Source organism: Hippoglossus stenolepis, chromosome 5 (assembly GCF_022539355.2).
Source record: "Hippoglossus stenolepis isolate QCI-W04-F060 chromosome 5, HSTE1.2, whole genome shotgun sequence".
NCBI lineage: Eukaryota > Metazoa > Chordata > Actinopteri > Pleuronectiformes > Pleuronectidae > Hippoglossus > Hippoglossus stenolepis.
The window spans coordinates 23,427,323-23,443,046 of NC_061487.1; the positions used below are offsets into that span (position 1 = coordinate 23,427,323).

Here is a 15,724-nt window from a genome sequence, read left to right on the forward strand (position 1 = left end):
CCAGAGTTAAATCAATTAAACGCTTGAACCTGACTTGGAAATTATTGTGATACAGTAACAGAGCAGTCCATGTATTTGTTGCTTTATTGTGATATTGTTATAGATCGAAATCTAAAACAAAGTATCATGCAAACTAACTCTTACACATTGTATCAGTCAGAGAATTCACAGTAACGTTTTCAGAGAGGAGACCAAATAAAACACTTCAGCAACATAAATCTTTATTTATTATAACATAACAGGCATTTTGATTTTAATATCCCTCTAGTACACTGGTGCACTGTTATCTTGTCAACAGTACGCTACACTAAAATAATGTTTTCCATTTTAATGACATCTTATCATATCCTCATTCAGCTGATTTTAACTTTTTACTTGAATGTGTTTATTTTTTTATCTTTAGCTTTCATGGGTTTATAAAAAGGACTTTGGCCTCTGTTCGCACAGTTTAAGAAATGTATTTTTATTTTTTTAAACTGCCTGATAAACATTAAAAGTATGATTGCAGGAAAGCCAAGAGAATTATGAGCAATTTTTCAGCATCACTCAGACATATTAAAAGGTTGTAAACTCAATTTTAAATAATTAAACAGCTGTTTATTGACTGTGGGTCAGTTTATTCTGTTCTTATCATGTAGCACCGTCGTCAGTACTTCTCCACATCGTCCATCATCTGCTGCAGGTGTTGAAATTGGAGAAGAAGCTTTCGTGGACGCTTCCTCTTTCCATGTCCGGTTTCCTTAGAATGAGAGTTTAGAGACACAGTGAGACGATACGCTCTGTGTGGAGTTTAAAGAAGAAGTATTTTCTAAGTGTTACTGACTGTTGTCTCTGTATTTCGGCCAGTTGGAAGTTGGAGCTCTCCTGGTGTCGTCTCATCTGCTTGCCCAGTTTCACCTGCTTCCTCTCTAATAGCAGAGCCGAGCGAGCAGAGGCCAAGCGAACACGATCGTGTAGCTCCTCCTCTCGCTTGTTCTCTAATTCGATCCTCTACAGACGCACAGAGAACAGACATTAGACAGGTTCTTACAGACGGATTTTCTAAATAAATGATCAAAAAGAGCACGTGTGTGTGTTTTGAGTGTCATTTGTTGCAGTTTGACCTTTTTCTCCTCTATTTGATTTCTCTGGAACTGGAGGACCTGCTCCAGAGTCTCAGGAGGGGGTCTCAGATCAGCGCCTGGACACAGACCAGGTACTCCCCACCTGCCCAGGGCGGGATTGATATCCACACCTCTGTTGTCCTCATCATAACTTTGCTGACGGCGCTTCTCTTCAATCTTTCACAAAACACACAAAGTGAAAATGAGAGCGTGATCGACAATATCAGTTGAGTTAAAGTTCAATTTTCAGCTTAAACAAAAATAAAACTCAAAAACATGCATTGGAGGAGCAGCTGGCACTAGTCATAAAAGTTAAGTGTTCTTAAAGCAACGAGACGAAACTTAGTTTTTTACCTTAAAACAGCTGCATCAACATAAGTTTGATGGTTCACTGAATCAGAATAGGGAGAATTGAGCCTTTTCCATTTCTTCTCCTCACTCTGAACAACAGTTCATGCTCTAGGTAACTTTTGTGATTGGGTACAATCTCCTGTGAGAAGCGTATTACTGACTCATAGCTTCGACTGTCGGAATCAGGTGCAGCCAGTTCACGAGTAATGCTGAACTATAGGTCAGTTGAGACTTTAAGACGTTTATCTCCAATATTCAGCCGGGAAACTTTTAAGAAATGAAGAATTCTAGACAGAGTTTGGTGTAACTGTTACAGTAGCAGCTCTTCAGGTTCAGGAAGCCGGGGATCATGGGTAATAATCCACCGTTCAGTTGAGTTTCATTTCACACAGTGTGACTATAGAGTCAGAGCTCCAGTCAACACAGTGATAGCCCAACAGAATTAATCATGTTTGGCTGCAGAGGGCGCTGTTGCTCAGTAAAAAGTTACATGGTGTCTCATTAATGGTACATGCAGCTAAAATGTGTTTATCTCAGTGTGTTTCCAAGATTCCTCCTTTGTTGGTTTAAAGATTTCAAAATGTGTCTACATGAATGACTTACCTTGGCCAGATTGAACTCTTTAGTGGCAACGGCTTCTGCCCTACTCCTCTCCATCTCCAGGGTCTGAAGCTGCAGAGCTCTGTTGTCCATCTCGACTCTCTTTTGATCGTCTCGCTGCTCTGGAGGCCAGAGGAGAAGGTGAAAGTGAGGCTATGTTTCCTGTGTATGAACCAAGGGTGTGTATCCTCTATGGGATCAGACCAACTTACTTTCTAGCGTTTGCTGGTGCCTCTCTGCCGCCCGCTCGCTCTGCTGCTGGTTGCTCCACTGTCTGAACTGCTCCTTCTGCCTCTGCAATCTGTTCTCAATCTCTGGGTCTTCACCCACAAAACCAGGAGGCATCACTCCTGGTTTTCTCCTGTGGTCTGTGTCGTTCAGGTCAAACTCCTGCTGGCTCCGAGGCTGCTGGTGCTGCTGCCGGTAGTTGACAAGCTCCATTTGCATGGCACGCTTATTCTTCTCCTCTTTCTGTTGGAGAATGCAAACTGCTTTGCTATTATGGAGCGTTTCAGCATCTACAATAGAGAACGAGATTTGAAAAAACACACAGACAGACATGGCATCATTAGAATTTATAAATATTTATAATTATAAGTATATCCGGTATACAGATGTTATCAGTAAGTGATAGTGTCAGATTTAGAGGTTAAGTCAATTCATATGTTTTAGTTAATTTACAAAAACATTGTTTACTTTGTCAAATATTTACATATTTATATTTACTAGTTAGTCAGTATAAATATTTAATTACAGCAAGCAATGAGTGCCATAATGAAGAAGTAGAGGAATTTCCCCTGCAGTAAAATCTTCTGAAAATGGACATGCAGTTAGTGAGGGTCACCAGAGTGAAGTGAAAAGTATTTGTCACCTCTTAAGGATGTATTTTAATGATATTTAATAAAATGCTGATGAATCCAGGTCCCATGAACTAACTGAACTAACCATGAGCTTTTTGTTTCTCCTCGTGTTTCTCTTCTCGTTTCTTCTTCTCTTCCACCTGAACGTGCAGAGCTTCTGTGTCCACCTGACACACAAACAGTAACACACACACACACACACACACACACACACACACACACACACACACACACACACACACACACACACACACACACACACACACACACACACACACACACACACACACACACACACACACACACACACACACACACACACACACACACACACACTGAGATGTGCGTCTAAATACACACTTTCACGTTAGCATACTTAGCTTAGCTCACATAAAGAGTCACTTACTCCCATGGTTCGGTATTTATCGTTAAAGATCCGCTCTCTTCTTTCGGTCTCTCTGTCGCGACGTCTCTGCAGCTCCGCCCTCTTCGAACGATCCGAGGCTAATTCTGCGTTAAACATGTTGACGCACAAGCTCGAGTTTATTGAGTTCAACTTTGCGTTAAACACGGAGCTCGGTCTTTTCCAAGAGAACAAACGTGTGTCTCTCTAACACTCCGGTTGCTAAGGAACCAGAGGTTCGAGAGCCTCCGTTAGATGTCGGTGTTTCCCGCTGTGTGGAAGCCCAAGAGCGCCACCTATCGCCTGAAAGAAGCTGTAAGAACTATTTCAGAGTTTCACGTCTTTGTTTGAAAAATCCTCCCGACTGTAAACAAGTAAACAAACAAATAAACCCAAAGAACAAGCAAACAGACAAACAAGTAAACAAACAAACGAACAAGCAAACAAACAAGTAGACAAACAAGCATGTAAACAAAGTAGACAAACAAACATGTAAACAAATAAACAAGCAAGTAGACAAATAAGCAAGGAAACAAATAAACAAACAAGCAAACAAACGAGTAAACAAACAAACCCAACAAGCTCCTTGTTGCTCCAACAGGCAAAACATTGACATTTTAAACCGAGGGTGTGGTTATTACAATATAAATTCGACATACACGTCGAGATTTTACAAAACATTAACATTCATATAGTTCATAATAATTTCAAAAACTAGATTTATTCATCAATTTTATTTATAATTAGCAGAGTAATTTTCGAAATTCATTTCTAAAATGACATTTATAGGTTCTTCCCTGATATTTGACCAACTTCTGCACTTTAAGTATTTCAGTAAAAAAAAAGTGCTTGTAAAAGTAGAATTTGTTGCATTAGTTCTGTTTGTCACACAGTAAACTGAACTCTCATCAAACCTTTAGATGAGGCTGTGCGAGTTTTGACGGCTCATCACAGCCTCAGCTGCTTCAACACAGGAGCCGCTGAGTTTTTAAAGATGAAAATCAATAAGATAACTGGTTGGTTTTGCTGTGGTGAATCATTTAGTGATGTAATGGTCCCCTGGACGTTGTTATTCCATGGGATCAAGCATTCATGTAACATTGAGTCTTTATACAATAACCTGATCAACAGAGCTGAACACACAGACACAATTAAATCATGAGTCATAAGTTTGGATCCATGAAAGAAGAAGATCTAAACAATATGGGATTTGCTCACTTATCTTCTGCTGTAAATTGAAATCCTTTAGTATTTTTCAATTCATACCATCATTCTGACCTTTGGTAAGTCAATTGTGAAAATTATTTGCAGCCGTACTGTGGACACACAAGATGTAAAACAAATCTACAGGGTAAAGTCAATTCATAACTCTTAAGATTTACAAAATGGGGATAAGACACAATTTAAATCACAGTCACATTTCTTAAACTTTGTTTTTTATATTTTACACATTATTATTTCCGTCACCTCTTGTTGGACACGCATGCACGCGCACACGCACACACACACACACACACACACACACACACACTTTAAAAGGCTTTGATTATGCTTTGGACTTTCCATCTTTGACCAGAGCATTCCTGTATTAGAAGTTTGGCATCTTTAATCTCCAGGCATCTTTTTGTCTGTCTGTTCTTCAGCTCTTTGCCCTAGAAGACAGAACAGTGATGTAGTGATCAGTGTGTTGTGTTTTCACCCCCATCCGATTGTTTGTGAGCAGGATTACACAAAACCTACCAATCTTATATCTATGAAGCTTGGTGGGAGGATGAGACATGGGCCAAGACAGAAGCCATTACATTGTGACACAGATCCACATAAAGGGCTGGATCCAAGATAGTGTTTTTTCTACTTTCTTCAAAACTGCAAGATTTTCCTTAATTTACCAGGAAATAATCTATGAATCTTGAAGAAAAAGATTTAGGGGACTGATATCTTTCAGTTTGTGCAATGTGCTGCAGCTTGAATGGATTTAAGGGGACTGTTGGGCCTTTTGCAACATCTTCCATGACGTTCATACACGTGTTCTGATGATGGTTTATGTTGTTGTACCTGATTGAAGTCCCAGTATATCCCCATTCCTTTCTGAATGGCCTCCTTGCAGTCGTAAAGTCCAGGCTCGGTTTCTGTTTCGCCGACATCGGTTAAACACCGGTTGTCATTGTACTTGTGGGACTTGATGCCACCGATGTAGAGCTCACCAGTCGTGCGGTAATACGTGAACTAAAAAGACAAAACTGGTCAGAAAGCAGGACGGACGATTAAATAGGACAAAGACGACAGAAGGACTAGAGTTGGATTACTTGGGGTCCATAGTAGTGGCAGTGGAAGGCGATGGGTCTGTGACCCGGCACTGGGCCTTGGTCCAAGCACATGTTGGCGTCGAGATTCTTCATCTGTCAGCGAAGGAATTTGTGCAACTTTATCAAATGTGAGTTTAGTCATGAAAGCACACAGGATGATATCTGATACTGTGCTGCCACCTACTGAGCAATGAATGAAACTAAGCTTACTCCTCCATAGGCCAGTATGTTATCCCAGGGATCCAACTCGGGATACACGTTCTCCAGGTACCATTTGAAAGGTTTGCAGTCCAACCTCTCTCGGAGTTTTTTCCTCTCAGACACGTCCCCGATGTCAAATCCGTGATTCTGCAGAGGCAAAGAACTGGGCATCGTTTGTGATATTGTGATTATAGACATTTAAAATCATTCCCCCGTCATTTAAGCACTTGAAGACATTCAGTGGACAAATAACTACAAATATTTTCAGTGCCACAAACAGGGCTTCACTTCTCGACTGTATGTTGATGCACCTTAAATGGCAAGTTCCAGGCCAAGTTGACGTTGTGTTTGTATTCATCCATCCAGATTTCTGCTACCCTCAGTGTGTTTCTCTTCATGGCTGGACTCAGGTCGAGCATGTAGGGCTTGTGGTTCCTCTCGATGTGGGCGATCTTGGAGCAAGGCACCACTTCAACACTGCCTCCACACGTCCACACCTTTATGAGCAAACAAAAAACGCACTTAACTTCATCCAGGAAACTCCATGCAATCGGTTTAAAGGTTTATCAGAAACGGTTGACAGCTTTTTTTACAAACTCAAATCACTTTATCCTGCAACTATTGTGTTCTGTCTTGCTGCAACTGGGCATGTGTCACCAGATGTAGGATTTAATAAGAGATAGGTGAAGTTTACTCACACGAATTCCCAGCTCAACATTTTCCCCACCGTACACTTTCATTCCGTCATCGAGGACTCCGATCTCCCCAAGAAACGTCCGATCAGCGACTACGATTCCCATTACGGATGGACTCCTCCAGAGAAAGATGAAAACGGTAACTACTGGGTCCTTTAAAAACATCTTTTACACAATGCACCACGACTATCCAAGATGCAAATAATAAGAACATTAATTTTGAAAAAATATTGATTGGTTTCACTTGAACTTACTTCCCGGGCAGTGAGCTGTCATTGAGCTTGTAATACTCGGGCCTAAATCTTTCGTACATGCACCACAGAGCCCAGTCGAAGGCGTGCGCCGATGGATGGTACTGAATGACCTTGAGGTCATGGAAGTTGACTTTGTCAAGCACGGGCGACACCACCACTGTACGGTCGGCTTTGATTTGAGTGAGCAGGGGTTCGGCCCTGTGGAGGAGAGACACACTTCACTTAATTTAAAGCTCCACACAGTAGGTGCGCATCAGTTGGTCCTCGTCTTTTAAAGAATAATTGAGAGTGATGACTGAATATTTTACACATTTTAACAAGGATCAGCTGACGTTTAGTGTTTTTATATTTCATCGCAGTTTCAAAGTGAAGACTCCCACTGTATGTCTTTGTTTTCTTGTCCTGTACCTTTAATTTTTATCATTTTTATTATCTGTACCGTGTGCATTGGGGTCGTAAGCCAAATTGTACCTCGCGATCATGAAGATGATCCATCTATACCGAACTATACTTTGTATTATTGTCAGTGCTTGAAACAAAAATAAAAGCTCAACAGCATTTCAGCCCCTTTCTCACCACATCTCATGGACCTCGATGTGTGCGTCCAGGATGGCCACCACGTCAGCAGTGGCAGCTCCCCACCCAGACACTCGGGCGTAGGCGAGCCCTCGCTGCGCGCTGTGCCTCACTCGAGTGATGAGAAGAGTTGGGTTCTCCATCTCCAGTAACTTCACGTGCTGGTCAAGGTCGCCCTTCAGGTCCTCTGGATTGAGGAGGAGAATGTTGGCATGTATTGAGATCACGGGAGAACAGGACTTGACAGATGTTTTATACACGGAGGAGGAGTCACAGTTCTGATCACACACACGGTCCCTCACAAGCTATAGTAAACATTTCACTACAATAAATACTACTTCTGTGAAATTCAATGTTGTGACTGTATCTGAATAGAAGTTTTAGTTTGTAACCAACCAACCATGAGAGCTGCTGTCGTCCACCAGTATTATCTCCTTCAGTATGTTCTCGGGGGTGCGGTCGATGATGCTGCGCAGCGCTCGTTTGATCACAGACAGAGCTTCGTTCAGGTAGATCAGCACCACTCCCAGACTCGGCAGGTCTTTGGAATAAGTCTTCTTCACACACCTGATCAGAGACGGGACCTTAAACTCAAAACAACTGTCAACTACTGTTTGCATTAGAAAGTTGTGTAAATGCAGAAAGTCGGACGTGGCATCGCACCACTGACTTCAAATGTTGCTGAACAGTAGTTAGTGATCGGTGGATGGTTGGTCAGGCACATGTGGAAAACACTGATGCACCGCTGGATAATGTGCTCAAACAAATGCAGCATGTGTGGAAAGAGCAGGAGGTGACAGTGGTACCTCGGATCCCTGGTGTCTTGAAGAACTCGGTCCAGAGGAAGGCGATCGCTGAGAAAAGCATTGTATCCGTACTTCTGAAACAGATCCTCTGCCTCTCGCTGCTCGTCCTCAGACAGATTCTCCCCCCACTGCTTGAACAGGGCAGAGTCAGGAAACAGTTTTTTGTACTTTACCGCTCCGGGGGCCTTTTGGATCTTTGTCTCAGGCTGCTCTTTCTGCTCAGGCTGCTCTTTCTGCTCAGGCTGTTTCTGGCCTTGCGGCTGCTGTTTGGCCTCCACAGCTTTTCCGGATCTGTTTCTGTCGTTTTCCAGCATTTTCAGCATGGCGTCCTGCTTCAGTCCAAAATCTTCCAGCATTTTGTCTTGACAGATTTGAGAGATTGAGGATGAAAAGGCAGAATGAGCCGGAGACATTATCTTTTTTTATAATACTAGACATGGACATTTTAACATGTAAAAGACAACATGTGGTGCGTTATCTGCCAATTTATGAAATCAAATGTAGTATTTCCATTGAGATTCACGTGTGCATCTTCCCTTGATTTATTCTGTATCACATTATAATATTTTATATGTTGCCAGGGTTAAGTTAGCAGCAGCACATTCTTCCACTAGATTTTAATATGGCATTTTATTTATTGTCATTGTACTGCTGCAGACAACACAACCAAATAGCAATGGCACTCCGAACAGCATGAACATTTTAGATTAAAATACATAAAGAAATTATAGAAATCAGAGCCCAACAAGTTTCTAGCTGATATGAGCCTTTCCCAGTATCTGTGTATATTTGCAGGTATGACAACTTTTATTTTACCCAATAAACAAAAGCAGAAAAGACGTGCATTGATGTTTCTTTATTTAATGTATATATAAAATATATATTTCTATACAATTGGTCATATTTGTGTTTTCTTTTTTATAGAGTTATTTATACAAACGTTTATGGTTCAACTGTACAAATCGTCAACTCTCGATAACTTTTTGTCGCGATGCTTGATAACGACATCGATCTCTTTATTTATCTTTTAAACTAATGTGTAACCTGCACTGAAGATTTTGTGTGTTGGTATTTTATTTCTTTTTGTTATATGGGTGTGGCTATTTTCTGGTTTCTACCATATCACACACACGTATTTTTTACATTTCAATTTTTTCAAATTTATGTTGAGTGACATAAACTAAACATATTTTAATTGCTTTTTCATTGACAAAGTTTTAAGTGGCTGCTCCTCTACTTATTAAGCATATGGCAGGTTGTATATAAGTAAGCTTCAGTGAAGAACTTAATGTGTCATGAATCTGAAGCAGTAGTTTGCACTCACACATGTTGCTGAGTCTGGTGTCCAGCTCAGACAGGCTCTTGGTCCCTCGGGTCGCGTCCAGCTCGGGGTAGGTCCCTTCTTTCAGAAACATGCCCACGTTGAAGACCAGTGCGATCCCCGCCAGTAAGAGAGCAGGCCGGTTGATCCACGCTGCCCTCATCCTGACGCACCGACGCCCGGATAGCACCTCACTTAGCCCGAGCGGCTCACAGACACACCGACACAGACACCGACACGCTCCGGGTCTCTGATGAGGAGCAGGTGACTCTGATCAGGGCTGGAGGAAAATCACCTGTGGTGCTGGTTCCAAAAACCACTGGATCCTACAACTCCCATCATGCAACTCGGCCTCTGAGCGAGACGGATTCATAGAGTTCACAGGAGGAACATAACTCAATCGTGTCACATGTATGAACCGCAAATTTGTATATTTAAATCATAGTCAGGCATCAAAACATCGTGGCTCCTGTATCGTGGTGGATCCTGATCGTGGACTAGGATCACAACAAGACTGCTTGATATGCAATATTTCTTCTCTGATACTCAACCATTACTGACAATAATCCATCAATTCATTGACCTTCCATTATGCTACAAACTGTTTATTCTAATCTATGCTGCAAATACCCTTATCTTTCTGATGTTCTCGTTACACGTGTGGGAGAGGGATCCTCACATGTGGCTCTCTGAGGTTTCTACGTTCACCCTGTTAAAAGGGTTTTTATTTGTAGTTTTTACTCTTACTCTTGTTGAGGGTTAAGAACAGAGGATGTCACACCTTGTTAAAGCCCTATGAGACAAATTGGGATTTGTGAATATGGGCTATACAAATCAAATTTGATTGATTGATGGTGGTGAATTCTCTTCAGAGACTCTGTCATTGTAACATCACGTCTAACGACAACAATCACAATGAACACATGAGAAACAGTCAAATCAAGGAAACCCTTAAAGGATAATTTTTTATTTATGTACAGAATATATGTTACTGACAATAGCAGAGGTATCCTCTGACTGCCGGAGCGAGAGTGACATTTCTCATCAGGTTTAATAGTTGACAGGCTTGGCCGGCTTCGCGTCGTCCAGGTCCGCCTCCAGGTAACGGAATCGGCGATGGCGACGCAGAATCTCGATCGCCTTTTGTTCTACGGTGGAAGGTGTGATCCCGAGATCCTCCAGACCAGGAAGTCCTGGGTACTTCATGTCTGTTATGTGAAACTGGAAGAAAAAAAGTGCAGCAGAGAATTAGGCCGTGAGGTTTCTTTTAACTGGAATAAGCAGAAATATCAATAATGTAAGTAGAAGCTCGACAGTGCAAAGTCGTGGTTTTCTTACCCTGTCGATTTTGTCGGGAGTCGTCCAAGGCTCAAAAGGATTCATTGCAAAAAACTTAGCAGCAAGGCTGAAAAGAAACAACAGTAACAATGACGTCAGTGTGCAGCAACAGCTGGAGCTTAAAGACACCACATAGAGCAGTGCTCACAAACCTTTCCAAGAATAATATCACTTTTTAATTCCAAACGTAAGCCGAGATCTACAACCCTGATATCTTCCAAAAAACCCCACTTACATGGGTCATATTTATAGCTAAATGAAATGTTAAAATGTAATATTTTATTATTTTTGCAATCTCTGTAAAAGGCTGAATGTACGAAGCATAAATATACACAAAGAAAAGCCGTTATGCAACTTTATCTTTTCAATGTACAATATTCACATTAATATCAATTCATATTTACAGCATCTGCTCAATATTTCGCTTCTCAATTCAACAATATGTTTTGCAGAGGAGCTGCTACTGCAGCACAATGTATATACATAGGCTTTGCATGGATTATGGCTGTAAAGAGGACTATTGGCTCGTATAAAAGTAGTGCTGTATAGTGCTAACCACAAATTGCCCCTGACAGTTGTGAATGATGTGTAATAGAAAACGTGCTGCATTAATGTGTGTGTGAGTGGATGAATGTGGTCGATTAGACTGGAGAAGCCCGATATAAATGTAGTACATTTACCAGGTTGAGGGAACTTACTGATAGAAAGGACGGGGCAGGGGGTAGGGCACAAAAGGTCTGTGTGCCACAGCGTAGATGTACTCCACCAGGTCATGAAGGAGGTAACGGTTCGGCCTGCGCGACAACACAAGACAAGAACAATCTATTAAAGAAAATCACATTCAATCACTGAATTAGGTTCCCAAACACTTGTGTTTGCTGAACCTGAAGACAAGTTTTCAAACCTACCCAACGAGTGCGAAGGTCTTTCCATTAGCGTCAGGGTCTCTGACAGCGTTGATGATGGCCTTGGCAACATCCACCACCTGAGGAAGGAGATGGAGAGTTCAGTTCAGTTCAGTTCAGTTTAGAGTCCAAAAGGAATGTCATGTCCTTCTGAATATCAACATGTGACCAATAATGTCCCGTCACTGTGTCTGCTACAGCTTAAAACATTCCTGTCATCAAATGTCAACGGAAACTGAATCAGCCACGTGAAGCTACTGAGTCAGTTACTGTTCTACATGCAAATGTGGCTTGATTAGAATCTACTGTATATCAGAAAAGTCCCTTACATGAACGGGCTGCTTCACCGTCTTCCTCCCCATGCCAATAAGTGGAACAGCGTTGCCAAACCAGCGCATGTCTGAAACAGGATTAAAGCCAAACATGAGACTGGCTCACTGTGAGAAGTGGAGGGAGTTTATGTAAATTCTAGAACAGTAAAATAATCCCTAAGTTTGAAATGGTCTCATTCACAAACAAACAACTTCTTACTTGCGTAGTAGTTGAAGAATCTGTCCTCTCTCCCATAGATCTCAGAGGGCTTCATGATGATCGCCTCGGGGAACTCGTCTCTCACTGCGTTCTCTCCGACAGCCTGTGGTAAAGGAACATGACGCACAATGATCACCTGGATTTAAAACATACAAACCTTCTTCACATGTTAATGTAGCCAGCACAAGATTCAAGATGAATTTTGTCTTGGGCTCTGCACCCATATCTGCACTCAAACACAAACCCAAAGTTGTTTTATAGGCTCAGCTACCTCTCCCTTTAAGGGACTCTGAAACTTCACAGTAGTGTATGTGCCAGACATAAACATATCAGAAGTGATGCACTTTAAAACTAAAACATATTAGTGTGGATGAAGCCTAAAAGTACCTCAGCAGACAGAAAAAACAAACAACAAACACACCAGCTCTAACACAAGGTTGGGTTAATGTTAGGAGTGGGATCGATGTGCATTATGTAGAGAAACAGCCCACCTTGTTCCTCAGGTACTTGGACTGGCTACGTATGTCAGCGTTGAGGTGAGACATGTGGACAAGTTTAGTGATGCCGGCCTCTCTGGCTGCCTTGGCAATCTGCTGAGGGATGGAAACGAAGACGTCCTCAAAGCAATAGTTCCTTCACACGAAAAGAGGGAAAAGGCTGTGAATGTTTACTTATAATTTACAAGCTGAAACAGTCAAAGTCATCCAACGTGTGACACACCTTGTTCCGTGGTGGGATAGGATTAGAAATCAATTGACTGAACATGAATCACATGCTTTAATACCTGGTCTCCCACTCTCTGCCCACCAGGTTGATGACCACGTTAGAGTTCTCCAGAGCATGTTTGATGGAGTCTTTGTTCCTGGCATCCCACTCCTGCCACAAGACAGAACACAGACACCACATTTACATTTTTATTCACGGCTCTTAAATACTTGATTTCACCAGTAGAGGAGTATTTCTACAACAACTGTCTGTGAAGTCTGAGAAATGTGCAAAGTGCAAATCTCACCATGAAAATGATCTGTCCAAGGTCACCCATGGGCCTGAAGTACATGAGGTCATACTGATCACAGCGGTGAGGGATGACAATCTGAGAGCCCATCCGACCTGCAAACCATCATCAGATACAATCACCTCTTTGCACCGTCGATTCAACAAGGAAAACAACGTGCACAGCAATAAAATTAATATAAAAAAAAGTTTAAGATAATAGAACAAAAACTGATCAACACATTTCCCCAAACAGATCAACCAATTCTATTGAGACAGTAATTAAATATCAAAACTCTATCCACAAGCACCATCACTGGTTTTCTGAATAGTAAGTAAATATAAGTGTGTACATAGTTTAACATCAGTGTAATGTGGTATTTTTAAACTCACCCAGCCTGCTGACCACATATCGCCCCAGGAAACCTGTGGCACCGAACACCGTGGCTGCTATTCCGCTAGAAGAGGAGCGCCCTCCTTTCCCTTTGGGAATGACTGCATGGTGCAGCTTCCTCTGCTGGCCCGTGGAGACGCAGGCAGCTGACAACACAGCAGGGGAGCAGCTACCTATCGAAAGGAGAGGAACACAGGCAAGCGTTTGGTCAGGATCAAAAGGGAGGATTGCATTCAGGGAACTAAACTTACTGGGGTTTAAAACAATGACCGTGCAATAAATCCTGCTTTGATCTGGGTTCAGTCTTTGATGAAACTGTTTGTGGTGTCCTTTAACTGTAAGGTCTTAAACTGAGAAGTGTTTCTTATACATCTGTTGGTATGAATAATATCAAATATTAGAAACACACCTCAGTTTGATGCATTATATTCTCAATGAGCACTTTACTATCTGCTTACTCCTGCAATAACCCAATGAATCACCCAAACGTGTGGCAGCACTGCAGTAGATAAAACCATTCAGATACTGGTCAAGAGCTCGAGTTGATGATCAGAATGGGGGAAGAAGTATGCTGGAGTAAGATGGGATTTGCATGGACAACCATCTCTAGAGTTCACTTGTGTGCAAAAGAAACCTGACAGTTGCACGTCAGCAGGTCAGGAAGGACGACGCGAGGTCAGGAGAGGAGCCGGACTGATTCAAAAGCTGAGAGAACAAACTACAGCAAGCGAGGAAACCAGTCTGTTTGACTGAGGTAAGCAGAATCACACATGTATCGGAGGCTGATGGTGAAACTACCACTTCAATTGTTTTGTCAATGTTTGACCTCTTGTCTTCCAGAGTAAAAAGGAAACAACCCAAATCGTCATTTATCGTGACAATAACTGAAAATGTAGATTTTTTTATCTTGATAACATCTTTGTCCATATCACACATCCAGAGGCACCACCCAGTAAGAGAGGACGTAGGCAAATGAATATCAACAACACATCAGTTATCATTTATCTTAAGAGGCTGCCAGCTTGATTCATCAATTAATCAATCAATCATTAGAGTTACTTATCTTCAAACTAAGAACCAACAACTGAGACGTTGAGTCTTAACACACAGTGTTGTGAGTGTCTCGAACACACGTCACGTCACGGTGGCCAAGCGGAGAGGACACTGACCAACACTGGAACTTAACTTAACGCTGTATCCTTCAGCAGTAGTTCCACACATCGATGCTAGCCTTCAGCTTTACACTGTTAATTACCCTTAAAGTGCTGCACAGGTCTAACTGGCAGCTAGCAGCTAGCTCAGGTGCTAGCAGGTGTTTAGCCGGTTAGCAAGGTCACTGGATCCGTGTGATCGGTGTGAGCACGGGGGCAGAGATGTGATCACACAGACGAACAGACAGTCTCTAGTTTCCTCTAACACACACTTCTACACGAGCTCTGGCGACGGATCAGACGTTACTCACTGCAAATCTTTGGAAGGACATTAGCATGACGGCTAACCAATGCTATGGCCGCCATCTTCCCCAACTACGGCGTCCCGTGCGTGTCAAAACACAAGAAACGTCTACGAGGCGCTGAACAGTGACGCAAAAAAAAAAAAAACCAGGGGCCAAAAATAGCAGCGGTGGTTTTTTTTAAAATGTTTTAAAGTTTTCTACACTTTTCAAAATGTGCAACACGAGTTATTTATATTTGCACTGAATGGGAAGTCTGTGAAGTTACTGTTCTGCAATGTCAGGAAATAATGTGGTGATTTGAAATGTTTGGTTTTGTTCACATGAATGTTCACAGTGTCTGTTTGGTAAATAAATAGATGAATAAATAAATAGTTGAATTTAAAAATTAAATAAATAATGAACAAATGGATGAATGAATGAATGAATGAAGTAAATGGGTGGCACGTTTTGTTGAAACGGTCTGACATTTTTTATCGTTGTATATTTGGGAAATATACTTCTATTTTTTAATTGTTTTATTTTCAGATTCTACCATTTAATATATTATATGAGTTAGCATGACGGTTATTAGACAGTTAATGATTAATATGATCTTTTTTCTTCACTTGGAGTTTGTAATTTATGTGTAAAT

The 15,724-nt window shown here is 41.7% G+C and overlaps 3 protein-coding genes across 3 annotated transcripts; all 3 read right to left on the bottom strand.

Annotated features, from left to right (window-relative positions):
* Nucleotides 1–210: 210 nt before the first annotated feature.
* ribc2 (RIB43A domain with coiled-coils 2) lies at nucleotides 211–3,580 on the bottom strand. Its single transcript, XM_035155806.2, has 7 exons — nucleotides 3,321–3,580; nucleotides 3,000–3,081; nucleotides 2,267–2,572; nucleotides 2,058–2,176; nucleotides 1,104–1,280; nucleotides 824–990; nucleotides 211–739 (listed from the first exon to the last, which is right to left on the bottom strand). The coding sequence occupies exons 1-7, from the start codon at nucleotides 3,435–3,437 to the stop codon at nucleotides 670–672; spliced, it is 1,038 nt and encodes a 345-aa protein (XP_035011697.2). The 5' UTR covers nucleotides 3,438–3,580; the 3' UTR covers nucleotides 211–669.
* A 456-nt stretch (nucleotides 3,581–4,036) lies between these two features.
* Nucleotides 4,037–9,813, bottom strand: LOC118110144 (probable polypeptide N-acetylgalactosaminyltransferase 8). The gene is made up of 11 exons (XM_035157779.2): nucleotides 9,480–9,813; nucleotides 8,156–8,516; nucleotides 7,750–7,916; nucleotides 7,350–7,536; nucleotides 6,774–6,971; nucleotides 6,523–6,637; nucleotides 6,136–6,321; nucleotides 5,834–5,971; nucleotides 5,624–5,716; nucleotides 5,373–5,543; nucleotides 4,037–4,969 (listed from the first exon to the last, which is right to left on the bottom strand). The coding sequence occupies exons 1-11, from the start codon at nucleotides 9,637–9,639 to the stop codon at nucleotides 4,850–4,852; spliced, it is 1,896 nt and encodes a 631-aa protein (XP_035013670.2). The 5' UTR covers nucleotides 9,640–9,813; the 3' UTR covers nucleotides 4,037–4,849.
* Nucleotides 9,814–10,415: 602 nt separating this feature from the next.
* ndufa9a (NADH:ubiquinone oxidoreductase subunit A9a) lies at nucleotides 10,416–15,216 on the bottom strand. The gene is made up of 11 exons (XM_047340045.1): nucleotides 15,100–15,216; nucleotides 13,637–13,810; nucleotides 13,263–13,360; nucleotides 13,035–13,126; nucleotides 12,742–12,883; nucleotides 12,251–12,353; nucleotides 12,049–12,119; nucleotides 11,723–11,799; nucleotides 11,513–11,608; nucleotides 10,815–10,881; nucleotides 10,416–10,697 (listed from the first exon to the last, which is right to left on the bottom strand). Exons 1-11 carry the CDS (start codon nucleotides 15,152–15,154, stop codon nucleotides 10,527–10,529), a joined length of 1,146 nt encoding a protein of 381 aa, XP_047196001.1. The 5' UTR covers nucleotides 15,155–15,216; the 3' UTR covers nucleotides 10,416–10,526.
* Between the last annotated feature and the right edge of the window lie 508 nt (nucleotides 15,217–15,724).